Source organism: Heptranchias perlo, chromosome 23 (assembly GCF_035084215.1).
Source record: "Heptranchias perlo isolate sHepPer1 chromosome 23, sHepPer1.hap1, whole genome shotgun sequence".
Taxonomy (NCBI): Eukaryota; Metazoa; Chordata; class Chondrichthyes; order Hexanchiformes; family Hexanchidae; genus Heptranchias; species Heptranchias perlo.
This window is the reverse complement of record NC_090347.1, coordinates 21,471,990-21,492,162: the sequence shown is the minus strand read 5'-3', so window position 1 is coordinate 21,492,162 and position 20,173 is coordinate 21,471,990. Positions and strand designations below refer to the sequence as shown.

The window sequence follows — 20,173 nt, the reverse complement described above, 5'->3', positions numbered from 1 at the left end:
CATCCTAGTGATAGCGCTGCTGTTAGACATTACAAGCCTTCTGTTTATCTAAAATTCATTTGTTTACATTTTGTTTTACAATGTGAGTGTATAAATTTGGGGGGGGGGGCAATTCAACCCGTGAAATTAAATGTGTTCTATTTTAAAGGTCAGATTACCACGAATGTTCATTTTTGATGTCAGCTGCTCTAAGTGTAAAGTAACCCACAATTTCCTTTGCAGCTTCCACCACTTGTGCTGCTTACAGATCTGTGTTTCCTTAAAACTAGATGTAGGGATATATACTACTGAAAATAGTTAAATGTCTTCTATGACGTTTTCTTAATTGAGCTATTGTGCTCATCAAGGTGATGGATGGGAAACAGCACTTGCTATTTCAGGTACCCAAGTACTCCTGAGCAGGTGTGGTATGATTAGATGAAGAGTAAAGCTCCCTGTACTCTTCCAACCTCAGATGAGCACCCCTACTGCACCAATGTACCACATCAATTTTCTGTATCAGCCACTGCGTAAAGCCTCTAAGTAAAATTGCCAGTTAATCCTGAATTAGGATTTTGACGCAAGAGCAGCAAATTATGTCCAAGTCAGAATGGTGTGAGACTTGGGAGGGGGGAACTTGGAGGTCGTATTGTTCCCATCTTCCTGGTGGTAGAGGTTACGTGGCTGGGAAGTTTTATTAAAGTAAGCTTAGTGAGTTGTCATAGTACTTACTGCAGCCACAATCTGGTGGTGGGGGAGATGGATATTGAGTTTTTGGCAGGGGCACTGTTCAAGCAGACTGTTCTATCCTGGATGGTGTTGAGCTTCATGAATGTTGCAACTGCACCATCCAGGTGAGTGGAGAGAATTCCATCAACTCCTGACTTCAGCCTTGCAGATGGTGGAGCAGCTTTGAGGGGGTCAGGAGTTGAGCCATTTGTTGCAGAGCACCCAATCTCTGCCCTGTCTTTGTCACACATTGTTGATATGGCTGGTCTATTTAAGCTTCTGGTCAGCAGTAATTCCTGGGATTTTGATGGTGAAGGTGGTGGTGGTGCTGTTAGAAGTTCAAGGGGATGTCCTTGAACCTTGTTGGAAATGGTCAGTACCTGGCACTTATGTAGTGTGAATGTTATCTGTCACTTAGCCTAAGTATGGTTATTATCATGGTCCTGCTGTAGGCTGGCATGGGCTGTGCACTATCGGAGGAGTTGTGAATGGAACTGGTCGCTAGATTTGTCGGGCAACAGCCCCAGGTCAGTTGACTAGTGGAATTGATAAATGATTGGATCGAGGATACTTCCCTGAAGAACTCTTGCAGCAATGTAGCTGTGATGATTGGCCTTCATTAACAACAACCATCTATCTTTTTGTGTGACACCAGCTACAGGAGGGTTTTCCTCTTGATCCCAATTGATCTGCATTTTACTACAACAACTTGCATTTATATAGTGCCTTTAACGTAGTAAAACGTTCCAAGGCGCTTCACGGGAGCAATTATCAAACAAAATTTGACATCGAGCCACATAAGAAGATATTAGGAAAGGTGAGCAAAAGCTTGGTCATAGATTTTAAGGAATGTCTTAAAGGAGGAGAAAGAGGTTTAAGGAGCGAATTCCAGAGCTTAGTTAGGGCCTAGGCAGCTGAAGGCACAGCCGCCAATGGTGGAGCAATTAAAATTGGGGATGTGCAAGAGGCAAGAGTTGGAGGAGCGCAGAGATCTCAGAAGGTTGTAGGGCTGGAGGAGGTTACAGAGATAGGGAGGGGCGAGGCTATGAAAGGATTTGAAAACAAGGGTGAGAATTTTAAAATCGAGGTGTTCCTGGACCGGGAGCCAATATAGGTCAACGGGCATAGGGGTGATGGGTGAACAGGACTAAGTTCTGGGACTTGGTGCAAAACTTGGTTGAATGCTGCCTTGTTGTTTAGGGCACTACTCTCTCCCCCTTTGGCTCCAATTAGCATGTTTTTCTCCCCTCCTTTAGGTGAAAGTGCACCAAAGTATAATGGTGAAAATTCAGTATTTGAGACATTGCCTTTTAGATTCTAAGTGTATTGTGTGCTCAGAATCACATTAATTACAGTGCAGAAGGATCAAATCATGAGAATTACAGGGATTTATGTTACTGCATGCTACAGGGTAACAGCATAACCTGGATATATTAACGCTTGTGAGGATTGCTGCTAATTAAGCAAAAATCATCAGGTTTTCATGCAAAATATATAAATATAGGCATTCTAGCATTTTGAAAATGTGAGGTTTCATTGTTGACTAGCAGAATTTGCTAGTCATCTTTAAATTGCAAATTGTTACCTGAGAAGATGAAAGTTAATGACTGGTTTTGACTTTTTTGGGGGGAAAATCCATAGTGCATTTAAAATTTTACGGATGATCCAGTGTACATGCATTTTGCTTCATTATTGTACAATGAATAAGAATGGTTTGGAGTAAAAATGTCAGCGTGGTAAAGTATCTCTTTGATACCGATTTTTGTTTTGGGGAATCTGACTGGTACCCCATTCTCCAGTTACAAGAGTTTTTTTTTAAAACATTTAGGGCTGCATATAGTTACACCACTATTCCTGTCCAGAATGGAGATGATTGGGTAATTCCCCCCATCAATCACTGTTGTAAGTAACTGGGAATGATTTTGCGCACATAATTTGTATGGAACTATTTTCCACTCACTGCATTTTGCTGGAGAAATCACCCTGCTTTTATCAGGAGATGTTGCTGCAGTTTCGGTCATGAGTTCTGTTTGCTGTAATTCGTAGAGACTCTTCTTAAATAGACTCTGTAGACTGTTTGCTGTAGTGTGCTGTTTAAACAGACTGTTTGCTGAGTAAATAGACTTTGCTGTAAAATACACTGTTTGCTGTGAGTCCTGCCATAAGTCATGTCCCGCCTCCAACTCATTGGCACAGTGGTGTCAATAGACACTCTGGATTATATTGGCTGACATAGTGGTGTCAATAGACATTCTGGACATTTAGAAGAGCACATTTGTCCCTGAAACTTCTAGAAATGATTTGTTTGAATTTATTCCTCAGCCTATAAGCAACTGGAATGTGAAATGCAGATAAGACAGCTGAGCCTTTTGAGAGGAATGATTATTTCTATATGTAACAGTGTTTCCTGCAGCAGATTGCAAGGCTGGTTACAAAAGAATGGAAGCAAAGTGGCAGTGCTTGACACAATTGCAATTCTTCCTGTCACTGGCACATTCATTTTACAAATTTTTTTTATTTGTCCATGGGATGTGGGCATCGCTGGCAAGGCCAGCATTTATTGCCCTTGAGAAGTTGGTGGTGAGCCGCCTCTTGAACCACTGCAATCCATGTGGTGAAGGTTCTCCCATAGTGATGTTAGGTGGGACGTTCTAGGATTTTGACCCAGCGACGATGAAGCAACGGCGATATATTTCCAAGTCGGGATGGTGTGTGACTTGGAGGGGAACGTGCAGGTGGTGTTCCCATGAGCCTGCCGCCCTTGTCCTTCTAGGTGGTAGAGGTCGTGGGTTTGGGAGGTGCTGTTGAAGAAGCCTTGGCGAGTTGCTGCAGTACATCCTGTGGATGGTACACACTGCAGCCACTGTGCGCCGGTGGTGGAGAGAGTGAATGTTTAGGGTGGTGGATGGGGTGCCAATCAAGCGGGCTGCTTTGTCCATGATTGGGTCGAGCTTCCTGAGTGGTGTTGGAGCTGCACTCATCCAGGCAAGTGGAGAGTATTCCATCACACTCCTGACTTGTGCCTTGTAGATGGTGGAAAGGCTTTGGGGAGTCAGGAGGTGAGTCACTCGCCGCAGAATACCCAGCCTCTGACCTGCTCTTGTAGCCACAGTATTTATATGGCTGTTCCAGTTAAGTTTCTGGTCAATGGTGACCCCCAGGATGTTGATGGTGAGGGATTTGGCGATGGTAATGCCGTTGAATGTCAAGGGGAGGTGGTTAGATTCTCTCTTGTTGGAGATGGTCATTGCCTGGCACTTGTCTGGCGTGAATGTTGCTTGCCACTTATGAGCCCAAGCCTGGATGTTGTCCAGATCTTACTGCATGCGGGCACGGACTGCTTCATTATCTGAGGGGTTGCGAATGGAACTGAACATTGTGCAATCATCAGCAAACGTCCCCATTTCTGACCTTTATAAGGGAGGGAAGGTCATTGATGAAACAGCTGAAGATGCTCGGGCCTAGGACACTGCCCTGAGGAACTCCTGCAGCAATGTCCTGGGGCTGAGATGATTGGCCTACAACAACCGCTACCATCTTCCTTTGTGCTAGGAATGACTCCAGTCACTGTAGAGTTTTCCCCCGATTCCCATTGACTTCAATTTTACGAGGGCTCCTTGGTGTCACATTCGGTCAAATGCTGCCTCGATATCAAGTTCAGTTACTCTCACATCACCTCTGGAATTCAGCTCTTTTGTCCATGTTTGGACCAAGGCTGTAATGAGGTCTGGAGCCAAGTGGTCCTGGCGGAACCCAAACTGAGCATCAGTAAGCAGGTTATTGGTGAGTAAGTGCCGCTTGATAGCACTGTCGATGACACCTTCCATCACTTTGCTGATAATTGAGAGTAGACTGATGGGGCAGTAATTGGCCGGATTGGATTTGTCCTGCCTTTTGTGGACAGGACATACCTGGGCAATTTTCCACATCATCTGGTAGATGCCAGTGTTGTAGCTGTACTGGAACAGTTTGGCTAGAGGCGTGGCTAATACTGGAGCACAAGACTTCAGCACTACAGCCGGGATGTTGTCGGGGCCCCATAGCCTTTGCTGTATCCAGTGCACTCAGCCGTTTCTTGATATCACGTGGAGTGAATCGAATTGGCTGATGACTGGCTCCTGTGATGGTGGGGATATCGGGAGGAGGCCGAGATGGATCATCCACTCTGCACTTCTGGCTGAAGATGGTTGCAAACACTTCAGCCTTGTCTTTTGCACTCGTGCTGGGCTCCACCATCATTGAGGATGGGGATGTTTACAGAGCCTTCTCCTGTTAGTTGTTTAACTGTCCACCGCCATTCACGACTGCATGTGGCAGGACTGCAGAACTTTGATCCAAACCGTTGGTTGTGGAATTGCTTAGCTCTGTCTATAGCATGTTGCTTCTGCTGTTTAGCATGCATGTAATTCTGTGCTGTAGCTTCACCAGGTTGGCACCTCATTTTTAGGTACGCCTGGTGCTGCTCCTGGCATGCTCTTCTACACTCCTCATTGAACTAGGGTTGATCCCCTGGCTTGTTGGTAATGGTAGAGTGAGGAATATGCCGGGCCATGCGGTTACAGATTGTGCTGGAATACAATTCTGCTCCTGCTGATGGCCCACAGCGCCTCATGGATGCCCAGTTTTGAGCTGCTAGATCTGTTCTGAATCTATCCCATTTAGCACGGTGATAGTGCCACACAACACGTTGGATGGTGTCCTCAGTGCGAAGACAGGACTTTGTCTCCACGAGGACTGTGCGGTGGTCACTCCTACCAATACAGTCATGGACAGATGCATCTGTGACAGGTAGATTGGTGAGGACGAGGTCAAGTGGGTTTTTCCCTCACGTTGGTCTGGCAGCTATGTCCTTTAGGACTCGGCCAGCTCGGTCAGTCTTGCTACCGACCCACTGTTGGTGATGGACATTGAAGTCCCCCACCCAAAGTACATTCTGTGCCTTTGCTACCCTCAGTGCTTCCTCCAAGTGGTACTCAACATGGAGGAGGACTGATTTATCAGCTGAGGGAGGGCAGTAGGTGGTCATCAGCAGGAGGTTTCCTTGCCCATGTTTGACCTGATGCCATGAGATTTCATGGGGTCCAGAGTCAATGTTGAGGACTCCCAGGGCCACTCCCTCCTGACTGTATATCACTGTACCGCCACGTCTGGTGGGTCTGTCCTGCCGGTGGGACAGGGCATATCCAGGGACGGTGATGGAAGAGTCTGGGATGTTGGCTGAAAGGTATGATTCTGTGAGTATGGCTATGTCAGGCTGTTGCTTGACTAGCCTGTGGGACAGCTCTCTCAATTTTGGCACAAGTCCCCAGATTTTAGTGAGGAGGACTTTGCAGGGTCGACTGGGGCTTGGTTTGCCTTTGTCGTGTCTGGTGCCTAGTGGTCCAATGCCGGGTGGTCCGTCTGGTTTTATTCTTATTGTGACTTCGTAGCGAGATTTTACAACTGAATGGCTTGCTAGGCCATTTCAGAGGGCGATTAAGAATCAACCACATTGCTTTGGGTCTGGAGTCACATGTAGGCTAGACTGGGTAAGGACAGCAGGTTTCCTTCCCTAAAGGGCGTTAGTGAACCAGATGGGTTTTTACGACAATCCGGTAGTTTCATGGCCACCATTACTGATACTAGTTTTTTTTATTCCAGAATTTTATTAATTGAATTTAAATTCACCAGCTGCCGTGGCAGGATTTGAACTCATGACTCTGGATTATTAGTCCAGGCCTCTGGATTATTAGTCCAGTAACATAACCACTATGCTACCGTACACAGTACGATAAATAGCATTTCTTTTTTTTTAAATGCACACGTATACAACTATTTTCTTTGCTCCTGTGACTTCCTAGTGGCTTGGTAAGCTCTGTACAAGTGAGCGGTTAAAGTGCCCCACTCCCTGTAGAGAGGGAAGCAGGGGAGTTTTGGAACCCCAGCCTGGAATTAGACCTGTTTGCCATCTTTGCCCAAGCCTCATCACATCTTTGAGGCCAGCTGACAACAGAGGTGGTTCTGGGAGCCACCAATGTTAGTAGTTGCAGCTGCCTCTGATTCCTATTATACTGGAGGTTTTATTTTACAAGCTTACTGTTGATTTCAACAGTTCCTTCAGTGGTTAATTTGCTGTTTAAATTGGCTAGCCCTTAGCTTTCAAGAGGAGTGCATTGCATTGGTCAGTTGGCTTGTAGAGGAATACTGGAGTGTTTTTTTTCTAATTTTGTGTGAAAGAATGTAGCAAACTTGACATTAGGTAATGCTGTACCTTCTTCAGATCTGTATAGTCCTTTCATTGACAGAAATAAGCATTCACTTGTTTTTTCACAGGAACTGACATTGCTGCAGGAGAGGAGGTGGCCATCAAGCTGGAATGTGTGAAAACCAAACACCCACAGCTGCACATTGAGAGCAAGATCTACAAGATGATGCAAGGAGGAGGTAAGGTTTTTCTTCACCTTATTTGCTCTACCCGCTTTATTCAATTTTCTGTATTCAGTGTCTTGCGGTTGGATTAAAAGTTACTTGCATGTTTCAATGGCAACACTGCTAGATATTTATAGTACCAAATGCTTGATGGGAAACAAGTTCATGGTGAAATCATTAATCTTGTTGCATGTTTCTTACCTTAGTCATGCACACAATACTCATTAGCAAAGGTAGTTTCTGATTGTTCCTTCTACTCCCTTCCCCCCCCACCCTACCCCAGTCAATACATATCCAATTTGTTTTGGGATAATGGATATTGCATGTCAGTGTTAATCAGACCAATATGTTTTTCAGTTCAGTAGGTGGTAAATCTGAGTTTATTTTACAGTGCCACTATATCCCTTCAGAGTAACATGTAAAGTACCACCAGAGAAAGTTAGTCAATTGTACTCAATATTGTGCTGACATCATCATAGTATCATAGTAGATACAGCACAGGAGGAGGCCATTCGGCCCATCATGCCTGTAATGGCTCTTTGAAAGAGCTATCTAATTAGTCCCATTCCCCAGCTCTTTCCCCATAGCCCTGTAAATGTTTTCCCTTCAGGTATTTATGGAATTTCCTTTTGAAAGTTACTATTGAATCTGCTTCCACCACCCTTTCAGGCAGTGCATTCCAGATCGTTACAACTCGTTGCATAAAAAAATGTTTCCTCACGTCGCCTCTGGCTCTTTTGCCGATCACCTTAAATCTGTGTCCTCTGGTTACCAACCCTTCTGTCACTGCAGACAGTTTCTCCTTATTTATTCTATCAAAACCGTTCATGATTTTGAACACCTATCAAATCTCTCCTTAACCTTCTCTGTTCTAAGGAGAACAACCCCAGCTTCTCCAGTCTCTCCACATTACTGAAGTCCCTCATCCCTGGCACCATTGTAATAGATCTCTTCTGCACCCTCTCTAAGGCCTTGACATCCTTCCTAAAGTGTAGTGCCCAGAATTGAACACAATACACCAGCTGAGGCCTAACCAGTGGTTTATAAAGGTTTAGCATAACTTCCTTAATTTTGTACTCTGTCTCCAACTTGTCCTGCCACCTTCAAAGATTTGTGTATGTGCACCCCAAGTCTCTGTTCCTGCACACTCATTAAAATTGTACCATTTAGTTTATATTGCCTCTCCTCATTCTTCCTACCAAAATGCATCACTTCACATTTCTCTACGTTAAACTTCATTTGCCATGTGTCTGCCCATTTCACAGTTCTGTGCCCTCCTAGGGTCTGTTACTATCCTCCACATAGTTTACTACATTTCTGAGTTTCGTGTCATCTGCAAACTTCAAAATTATACCCTCTATACCCAAGTCCAGGTCATTAATATATATCAAAAAGAGCAGTGGTCCTAATACTGACCCCTGGGGAACACCACTGTATACTTCCGTCCAGTATGAAAAACAACCGTTCATCACTACGCTGTTATTATGGCCAATATAGGAGGGTTTTACTTGATGCTATCTACACGGTGGCTACTTTCTCAAAGCATTATTGTGTTCATCTGCCAACGCAGGATAGGTCCTTTGTTAGATTAGCTATCACATGTATGGTCTTCCTCTTTCCGTGAATGTAGTAGAACTCCACAAATAAAGCTTTCCCACTTTCTTGATGGTTCCGACCTAGTGCTGTTGGGAGCTTTTTGTAAAGCTTGTGTATGTGTTTCCTCATTCAATACTTGTCTCTTCACTGCTTCCATCAGTATTGAGGGTGCAATACACAATGAGGCTTTATATGCAGGGGATGGGGAAGAGTGACACAGCTGCACTGTGTTACTGAACCATACTAACTGAGGTCCCAGACTTGATCCAGTCTGTGCTGTTGATTGATATCTGCCTGGAAAGCATGAGTGGTGCTACAAATGGCCTCAGTGCATCTAGGCTGGGATGGGGAAATCAGTTAAGTCACCCACTCCTGATCGTTATCCAGTGCATGTTGGATCAGGATCAGGCTCAGCTACTGTCAACTAGCTGGCCAATACTCTGGGTTTATAAAGAGTGGCCTCTTGGATGATGTCCCTGTGCCTGAGAAACTGTATCTCAACAAAAGCCAATGACTTGGAGGGGTTAAAGGCACACTATCCCCGACAATCCCTTGATGACACTGATCTCCTATTTCCATGTGGAATCTAACTACTTTCATATAGGAGGAAGTGCATACCTATGGTAGCTAATCTGGCATTATATATAGCAACTGTTTTATAGAAGGATTTCATACATTCAAGTATTTATCACCAATTTCTTTCTTCCATTCCTCTCCTGAATATGTTAGGGTATAGTTCCTTGGAGGCCAGGTGCCCTTTGGTACTTTGTTCAATGGCCATTATTCATGTGTGAACTTTAATAGTGAGCATCACAAGGCCATTCAAGTGGGGCAATCATGCTGAACCTAATCCTCACCCAGTAGCCACATGTGTGTTTCCGGCAGATGTTAATGCTCAGGATCAGGAGGGAAACCCTAGTTGTTTATTTCCCCCCTTCCTTTTTTTCCAATGTAATAAAATGATCTTGTAGCCTGCAATGATTTAAAAAATAGCAGTGCAACACTGTTTCCACAGTCCAAATTTAGGCTGTTTTTCCATCAGTGCATCCACGCTGTAGGGCTCCCACCCCAAATCAGTAAAAGGTTTCATTCTCTGCTGTCCTTGAGCAGATTGTGAATGTTCATTCTTTGGTACTATATGGGATTGATTTGAATTACTATCCTTTAGGTCATGGACTGGCCAAATGTAATGAAAAACAATTAATATTTGTAGTCACAAAGCTTGGAAGCCTTGTATTGTCAGCTCCATCTGCTATAGTTGGGCATTGCTCTTCAAAGAACATACATGCAAGAAATCCATTTTAAAAAATCTAATGGAAGTGTTCATTTGGGTGTGAATACAATGAGTTCTGAGGTGTGACTTGAAAAACTGGCAGATTTGTTGTGGCTGCCAGTTATTTTTGGATAATATAAATATAATTTATAAATATTTAAAATATTGCATATACACACATAGCAGGAATTGTAATAAATGGAATTTTAATCAAACAAACACTAGGGGACAAAACTGGGTTTTAGAAATGGTTGCGTGACAATGGGAATTGCAATTAAGCAAGTTGCAAATAAGTGGGTACGATTGTATTTTCATTTAAATGGTGAGTGGTTCCCTCTGGAGAAGTTGAGCCAACCATATGATTTTTAATTTCAGTGATCCAGCTCCCTCTCACTATTTCAGTATCTTAAACTGCTTTTATACTGTGCAAGACCATTTACCAGATCTTTTCAGCCGTTGATCTTAGCACTTTCCGCAAGTTCACTTTCTGGTTGCAGCCAAGTGTACGAGACTTGGGTTTCAGAAGCTGACACCACTAGCACAGGTCTTAGTGCAATGTAAAAGCAGTTTAAAACCGATGTCTCTGAAAATGTTGTGAGCATTCATGGAAGCATTAAACAAAGGCAATTTAGGCTTTTTCATTTTAATTTCTCAAAAAGAATGATAATGGCTCTTTCTACAGAGGGGTTCATTAAAAGTTGGATTAATGTGTTTGTCTTTCTGATTAAAACGTAAAGTTTATCACTTCAGCTTTTAAAAAAACAGATTTGCACAATTTCTACTGGGTCCATATATCTAATGACAAATTTACATACAAGTCGCACCTGTTTATTTGCTTGTTGAAATTGCCCTTTTATACAGTGGGCAGGATCGCAAACCATGAGGTACTTTTTTTTTAAATTCCATGGTACCCAGATAGCTTGCTTCTCGGCACAAAAGTTTTTTAATTTATTATTTTATCCAGTGAAGTTCAAAAGTTTATACAAAATTCAGATTTCTTGCACAGATGCAGTGCACACATCAATGTGTTGTGTTCATGCATAATTATTTTGAGGGCTTTTTTCCTCAGTTTTCATGTCAAACTTTTTCCACTAGTACAAACCTAATGGTCAAGATAAGTAGTGTGGAGGCAGATCTAGCAGTACATATGTTTATAAGCATGCAAAATTTAGAAGTGGAGTCAACGCCACCCCTCTTGTTCATACATCTTGGAACTAATTTGAGTCTTGTGCAAAGGGTTGTGGTGGGTTTCAGGAAGTTTAGATGATTAATTTTCTGTTATACAAGCTAATTGATCTTGCTCCTACATTTGTATGTAGAGCCCTGTAAATTAACCATGGGCTGAGCAAAAGGCCAGGCAGATTCACTCCCCTGGTGATGTCCATCAGTGACATTTTTATCCTGGTTAAACAGACCTTCGTCATTCTAGTTCCAGTTGTAGAGCTACTGATGCCTCACTGTTGACTGTGGTGGCAGCAACTACTACCTATACGTGTTGTAGCCTTGCAATTGATTTGTACTGTCTTGGCGCCAGGCTAACACCCAACGACAGTATCATGTTTCCAAATCCATCATGTATCTTGACACACATCAGTGCCACCACATATTTTTGCAGCATAAGTATGACTTACTGGGTCACTCAGATGATAGGCAAGTGTAATGTTCCAATAACACGGGATGATTCATCTTACTCTGAAATTCTGGGCAGCACAAATGTACGTGTAGGGTGGTACTTTGAGTTCTAGCAGAATCCAGCACCATTGACCTACAATTAGGAATTCACTCACCCACCCCGAGCTTTGGTTTGCACAGGTAAGCTTAGCATGCAGTCATTTCCGAGCAGTGGTGTTCGTGTGTGCCCTTTGAGATTGTTTACTAAAATGTAATAACTGCAGAATGAAAGCTTAAAAAAGTGGGAAGTAAAGCATCCCATTGGTTGGCACTACCAGAACATTAAACCAGTTCCTTTCACACACCCTATGATTACCTGAAAAAGATGTTAGTCACTTTTTGGTGTTTGGGGTGGGGCGGGGGGTGAGAGAGAGGAGAGATAGAGAAAGACATAGAACATGCATAGCGTTGAGCACTCTTTCCCCCCCCACTCTTTTTTTAAAAAAAAGTAAAGAATTTTTGTCATCTTCCAGCTTTGGTCCAAAGTTAAACTAGCTAGACTTTTCAAAACATGTAGTGTAATTAACTGCTTCCCTGGATATTGTTTTAAGAAACTTCATATGAACAGGAGTAGGCGATTTAGCCCCCCGAGCCTGTTCTGCCATTCAGTGAGATCATGCCTTAACTCCATATCCCTTACTACCTTTGGTTAACAAAAATCTATCAATCTCAGATTTAAAATTAACAATTGAGCTAGCATCAACTGCCGTTTGCAGAAGAGAGTTCCAAACTTCGACCACCCTTTGCGTGTAGAAGTGTTTCCTAACTTCACTCCTGAAAGTCCTGGCTCTAATTTTTAGGCTATGTCCCCTCATTCTAGACTCCAAGTTATCAAACAAATGATAACTTGTTTATGGTTATGTGGAAAGAGTGTTGCAACATTATGCAAATTTCCTTTCTAGCTATTTCCTGCAGAAAGTGTGGCCGCCATTTCCCTTGTTGTTGCAGTGTTTTTGATGCACAGAAGGTGTCACTGTAAGTGAACACCAGACACAGTTCATTTTATTCTAGAAAACTTCTACGACCATTGGTTTGCATCACATCGTCTACGAAGAGAAGTTGATGGGTGGACTGTTGGCTTGCATCACAGATTGTGGTAATGAATTAATAAAATTAATATTTTAATTGCTGCAAAGTGCAGCTGGTTCTTCTTGGTATTCAGCCATTAAGCTTTTTCTTCATGATCACTAAGTTGTCACATAAAGTGAGAAAGGGCTGATTTCAACCATTGTTGGTTTATTCCAACCAAACTTGGATAATTTGGTTATCAGCGATCAAGTGACATAACATGGAGTAACAATGAGAGAATATACCTTTGTATCATTTTGAATGTTGCTATGCATAACCACCTGAAAGTCTTGGCAACTTTGAATTATTCCCAATTATTCCCAGCTTCAGCGCATATGTTTGAAGTCTGCAATTTAATATTTCCAATGGCCACCAGCCAGAGTTGTGGCCTGTAGTTTGAAAATTGTTTCTTTTCTTTGAAGACTAGATTTACATGTTCACACAACAGATAACTTGAAACCCAGCTTTAAGTAAGACCGCTGATCCTAAACCTCAAAAATAGCAGAAATGTAAGTTCGCAATTGTTTTATGCTTTCTTGTATCCACCTGTCTTAAGTCTGTTTCTTGTGTAGTTGGCATTCCCACCATCAAGTGGTGTGGTGCAGAGGGAGATTACAATGTGATGGTAATGGAGCTGCTTGGACCAAGTCTCGAGGATCTTTTTAACTTCTGTTCTCGCAAATTCAGCCTTAAGACAGTCCTCCTCCTCGCTGATCAGATGGTAGGACATATTCTTGTGCATTGCTTTTTTTGTGTGTTTTGTTTATGGAATGACCAGCTAAAGAATAAAACCTATATTTTTTCTCCTTCCCAGCATCCTGATATAATGTGTGCCTTTCTTTCCAGCAACTGTCAATATATACCTTGAATTGAAGAGATTTGTGAAAAAGGTTGTGGAGCAATGTTGTGCTTTAGGACTTCAAGTAGTAAAAGATGGGTTTGTGATCACTATTTCCCATCTGTGTTCCTGGTTTCGGCTGTGGAAAGGGGCTAAGGTGAAACTAGGTGCTTCTCGACCGAGAGAAGGAGCAAGAATGAAAGGATCCCTCTCCATGAACCCCATCTGGCTCTCAATTGACTGCACGGATGTAGTTATACTATCAGTTGTACACATTGATGCAAAAATGGCAGTCTATCTGGGGAGGTCAATCCCAGTCTGATACCCATGTGCACTAAAGACGTGCATTGTGAGGCCCATTGCCATGCGAAAGCAGACACTTCCAATTGCACTCTCCTAACATCAAAAATTACCAATTTGGGACCTTTGAAGCTGGCTACAATGTGACCTGAAGGGACATGTTCTGAGCACAATGATTGTATTCTTCCCTTTTACATTTCACTCCACTAATATAGTCTGATACTGGTAGATGCAGTATAATTGCAACATTATTGGCAAAGTGGAGTGATGGAAAGCATAGCTAGATACGGTGCAAGGAAACAAAAGGGGGAAATTACCCTTGCAGAAAGAGACCTGGCCGGGTGGGGTGGGGGTGGAGGTGTTGAAGGGGAAGTGGAAGTAAAAGAAAGATGATAAATATAGCTTCCTAAATGAATACCTTTTGTTTCATCCAATAGTCTTGGTTTCAAACAATTCCTGTATAGATTAACAATTACAGGCTGGATTGTCACTTTTAACCTATTTTGTAATACATAAATAGCTCATTTCAGTAGCTTAATGACTGGAGCTTTGACTCCCAACTGGAATCCAGAGTTAAATCCTGCTTTGTTCCTGAGCAACCTTTACAGGATTGGGGAGGGGTGAGGTGGGGATGGGGGGTGGGAATTGAAGAGATTGCTAATCCTGTATCATTCAATAATTCTTCCTGAATTGTCAAAGCAGGAGTGATGGAGCTTGAAAGGTAGGCTACTCCGTTCTCCCAACTATGGGCAGGTTGGTTGCTAGGGTTGATGATCCAAATTTTTTTTTTTAAATAAGTCAATGGGCTCACTGACTTCTCACATAAAAGCTGTTTTTCCTTTTCCTATTTAGATCAGCAGAATTGAGTACATTCATTCGAAGAACTTCATCCATCGTGATGTGAAACCTGACAACTTCCTAATGGGGTTGGGAAAGAAAGGCAACCTGGTCTACATTATTGACTTTGGGCTAGCAAAAAAGTACCGGGATGCACGAACACACCAACATATACCATACCGTGAAAACAAGAACCTCACAGGAACAGCTCGATATGCCTCGATCAATACACATTTGGGAATAGGTAGGCATATGAGCTCTCCTGAATTACCTTGTATGTTAGAAGCTCTTGAGTTTATGGTAATTTTTTTTGGATATAATACACACCATGTTAGCTTGGCCTAACATCCACGTGGATGCTATTTTTCTTCAGTCAGCACAACCAGAAACAGATTGAATGATAATTTATCTCACAACTGTTTGTGGGATTTTGCTGTGTGCCGAGCGGCTCTTTGCTTGCCTACATCACTGTCACTACATTTCAGAGTAATTCATTATATGGGAAATATTTTGAGAAATGTTCGAGACGTGATAAGGCACTGTATTTAAATACGTGTCTGTCTTTTCTTTTTTGTATCTGAAAAATTGAATATTCACTCAATTTTAGGATTAACCAGGATTTGGAAAGAAAAATGTGCAACTATTCTAAAGTGCGTATACTGGAGTAAAGCTGTGTGGCTAATTCATATTTAATAGTTTGGTAACTATGAAATTGTTTAATGTTTCTACAATATGTAATCTTTAACACAACTTTGTACAAATTTGAAAGCAGGATTTTACTGTAAATTTCCAGTGCTGAATTAAGAGCTGGTTTCTTCGAGCTCTGTTATTGTGTAATAGTATCCCAAACTAGCGTGCACGTCTCTTTTCCAGAGCAAAGCCGCCGTGACGATTTGGAGTCCTTGGGCTATGTTCTGATGTACTTCAACTTGGGATCATTGCCGTGGCAAGGTCTGAAGGCAGCAACAAAGAGGCAGAAGTATGAACGCATTAGTGAAAAGAAAATGTCGACGCCCATTGAAGTACTCTGCAAAGGTTACGCATGTATGTATAAAGATTATGTAAAACCCATAGTGTTAATATATTCCTGACAAGGTTACACTATTGTATATGGAGAGCTATGCTCCTGATCACCAGGGTCAAGTGGCCATCTGTCATGATGTTTTGTTTTATAGCAATCTGTTTCTTATTTGTGGTTTTAATTTATGGGAAATAAGCCTAAATTACTTAATAATTACAACATACATAAGGATACTTGGTTCCCAAAATTTGACAGTTGTGAAAGAAGCCCCAGGTCTGCTTATCACATCAAACTCATTTTCCTTTGTGAGGTGAATTACTATTAATGCTCAGCCAGGCTCCTGTGTAGCGTCCTGCAAGGTATTATATCTCCGGATGAAGGAGGGATTTTAGAAAACTGACCTAGATCAGAGCTTGCTTATTCAATTTGCAGGACAGTAACAGAGCAAAATTATTCAGAGCTGAAGAGAAATCTGCAGTTAACTGACCCCCACCTCCCCCAGCAACCAGAACTGTCCGGCAGACAATTGGGGGGTCGTTCAAATTTTTTTTCATGTTTTAAGGGAAAATTATGTAGATATTTGTATTCCTCATACTAAAGATTTGTCATAAATTATCTATAAATATATGTAGACTAAGATATGACAGAGCAGGTTGCGTGTCTGGACTGCTGTATGTGGGAGTTTGTGGACAGCAAGTCTGTCCCGAGCAAACACATCTGTAGTAGATGTCGTCGCCTCGAATCTCTCCCGCTCTGAGTCATTGAGTTGGAGTGAGAGTTGGAGACACTCTGTCACATAAGGGAGGGGGAGGAGTATCTGGACAGTTTGCTCCAGATCTAGGTCACACCTCATAGAGAGGTACAGGATCAGAACGGTTTTGGTGTGACCGATAGTGTACAGAGTAAGAGGAAACCAGCTGAGAACGAGGATCTGCAAAAACTGATCCTATCCAACAAGTACAATGTACTTGCTACCTGTGAGGATAAGGATAAAGACTGTCGGAAGGACAGCCAGAATGCTGACCACAGCACCCTGGAGCAGGAGGCTGCCCAAAAGGGGGAGGAGGAGGAGGAGAAGCATGTTGTGGTAGTTGTAGGGTATTCAATATTTAGGGGGACAGATAGCATCGTTTGTAAGCAGGATCGAGAGTCCGTATGGTATGTTGCCGACCTGGTGCCAGGGTGAGGGAGATCTCGAACTGGCTTGAAAGGATATTGGAGAAGGCGGGGGTGGGGAGGAGGATCCAGTCATTGTGGTCCATGTTGGGACATGGAAAAGGTAGACAAGGGGTCCTGTTCAGAGAGTACTAGGAGCCAAGGCTTTTTTATTAAAAAAGGACTTCAAGGGTTATAGTCTCTGGATTATTACCCGAGCTACGTGCAAATTGGCATAGGGATAAGCAGATTAGGGAGGTGATTGCGTGGCTGAAGGAGTGGTGTGGGAAAGAGAGGGTCCTAGAGGAAAGGATGAATAGGGCGGTCACAAGGACTTTACACTAGTAAATGGGGGGGAAGGCTCAGGTGGAAAAGGTAGTATAAATAATAATTCTAAAACAAATGAGAGAGAGTCGAGTAATAGTCAGTAATTATGCTTTAGGCACTACAGGTAAAGGGAAAACTAAAAGATGTACAGTAATTAAATCAGGAGAGAGAAATAAGAAACCTGTAAGAATAACAACATTAGGGCAGAAGGACAGGCTAGGGTGTGTGACACAAATAAACGTTCTTTATACAAACGCACGGAGTATAAGGAACAAATTGAATGAATTGCAGGTGCAAATTCAACTTCGAGGGTGCGACATGGCAGCCATTACTGAGACATGGCTGCAAGACGGTTAGGACTGGGAACTGAATGTACCAGGTTATAAGGACTACAGGAAGGATAGGGAAACTGGTAGAGGGGGAGGTGTAGCCTTAGTGCTTAAGGATGAAATTACTTCAATGACAAGAAAGGATATAATGAGAAGTAAGCAGGCAGTGGAGATTTTATGGGTAAAATTAAGAAATGGAAAAGGATTGTAGACTAGTGGGAATTGTGTATAGGCCCCCTGGTAGCAGCTGTGAAGTGGCAGAATGTATAGATGCAGAGATTAGACAAGCAAGTAGCAAAGGCAGAGTGGTTTTAATAGGGGATTTTAACTTTCATATTGATTGGGATAAGCAGATGAGCTCATGTCAGAAAGGTAGCGAATTTCTTGTGCGTTCAGGACAGCTTTCTGCAACAAGGGGGCAGGCCATATTAGATTTAATAATGAGTACTGAGCCAGATTTAGTTAACAGCCTAACGGTGCATGAAAATTTATCTAATAGCGGTCATGATATGATTGAGTTCAACGTTGTGTTTGGAAAAACCCGTAACAGCTACTAAGATTCTAAATTTAGGTAAGGCAGACTTCAACTGGGCAAATCTGTTAATGGGTAAAATGACAGAAGATTAGTGGGAGGTGCTCAAAAAAGAATTTAACGTGATACAGAACCAGTTTATACTCTTAAGGGGCAAGAGCTCTACTTGCTAAAGAAAACAGCGATGGACAACAAAAGAAGTAAAAGACAACATCAAACTAAAAGAAAAGCATACAAAAATGCAAAAAAAAGCACAGATCCTGGCGACTGGGAGAGATACAAAGAACAGGGTGATAGAGGGTGACAAAACAGATAGTAAGAGCTACAAAAAGTGTGTATGAAAAGAAACTTACAATCAACACAATTTTTTTATAATTAGGAAAAAGAGGGTTGTCGAGCAATGTGGGCCCCTTAAAATCTGATAATGGTGATGCTGTAAATGAAAATAAGGAAATGGCGGACATGTTAAATAATTACTTTGCGTCGATATTTATAGTAGAGGAAGAGGCTAGCATGCCGGACACCCCAAGGAAACTAATTTTGAATCAGGGATGGGGCTCACCATAATTAACAAAGCAAATTAACAGTAATGAAGAAAATAATGGCACTAAAAAGTGACAAATCCCTAGGACCAAATGGTTTCCATCCCAGGGTTTTAAAGGAAGTAGGTGAGATCATTGTAGATGCTCTAACTATAATCTTCCAAGAGTTCTCTTGATTCAGGAACCGTTCCTTTAGATTGGAAAATCGCACATGTCACCGCTATTTATGAAAGGTGAGAGGGAAACCAAGGAATTATAGACCAGTTAGCCTTACATCTGTTGCTGGAAAATTACTAGAGTCTATAATCAAGGACAGAGTATCTGAACGCCTTGAAAGTTTTCAGCTGATCAGAGAGCCAACATGGATTTGTAAAGGGTAGGTCATGCCTGACGAACCTGATTTAATTTTTTGAAGAGGTGACCAAAGTAGTAGACAGGGGAATGTCTATGGATATTGTTTATATGGACTTCCATTCAATAAAGTCCCTCATAAGAGACTGTTAGCTGAAGTTGAAGCTCATGGAATTGAGGGCATATTATTGACCTGGTTAGGAAATTGGCTGGGCAGCAGGAGACAGAGAGTACGCATAATGGGCAGGCACTCAAATTGGCAGGATGTGACTAGTGGTGTCCCACAGGGATCTGTGTTGGGCCCTCAACTATTCACTATTTATTAATGACTTAGATGACAGGATAGACAGCCACATATCCAAGTTTGCTGATGACACAAAGCATTGCGAGCAGTATAGATGGAAGCATAAAATTACAGAATGATATTAATAGATTAAGTGAATGGGCAAAACTGTGGCAAATAGATTTCAATGTAGACAAAGGTGAGGTCATCCACTTTGGACCTAAAAAGGATAGATCAGAGTACTTTCTAAATGGCGAAAAGCTCGAAATAGTGGAGGTCCAAAGAGACTTTGGGGTCCATGTACATAGACCATTAAAATGTCATGGACAGGCACAGAAAATAATCAAAAAGGTTAATGGACTGCTGGCCTTTATATCTAGAGGACTAGAATACAAGGGGGTAGAAGTTATGCTACAGCTGTACAAAGCCCTGGTGTGACCACACCTGGAGTATTTTGTTCAGTTCTGGGCACTGCACCATAGGAAGAATATATTGGCCTTGGAGGAAGTGCGGTATAGATTTACTAGAATGATATCTGGACTCCAAGGTTTAAATTACAAGGAGAGATTACACAAACTAGGGTTATATTCCCTGGAATTTAGAAGATTTAAAGATGATTTGATCAAAGTTTTCAAGATATTAAGGGGAACTGATAAGGAGATAGAGAGAAACTATTTCCGCTGGTTGGGGAGTCTAGGACTAGGGGATGTAGTCAAAAAAATTAGAGCCAGGAGTGAAATTAAGAAACACTTCTACGCACAAAGGGTGGTAGAAGTTTGGAACACTCTTCCGCAAATGGCAGTTGATGCTAGCTCAATTGTTCATTTTAAATCTGAGGTTGATAGATTTTTGTTAACCAAAGATATAGAATCATAGAATGGTTACAGCACAGAAGGCGACTATTCGGCCCATCAAGCCTGTGCCGGCTCTCTGC

General features: G+C 42.2%; 1 protein-coding gene across 3 annotated transcripts in view; it reads left to right on the top strand.

The window, feature by feature from the left end:
- The window catches only part of csnk1db (casein kinase 1, delta b), a 55,587-nt gene that overhangs the window by 15,191 nt on the left and 20,223 nt on the right, over positions 1 to 20,173 (top strand). For all 3 annotated transcript variants that reach the window (XM_068004166.1, XM_068004168.1, XM_068004167.1), the window contains exons 2-5: positions 7,021 to 7,131; positions 13,297 to 13,445; positions 14,715 to 14,943; positions 15,573 to 15,743. In XM_068004166.1, the coding sequence (XP_067860267.1) occupies positions 7,021 to 7,131; positions 13,297 to 13,445; positions 14,715 to 14,943; positions 15,573 to 15,743 (660 nt within the window). The remainder of the gene's footprint in view (positions 1 to 7,020; positions 7,132 to 13,296; positions 13,446 to 14,714; positions 14,944 to 15,572; positions 15,744 to 20,173) is intronic.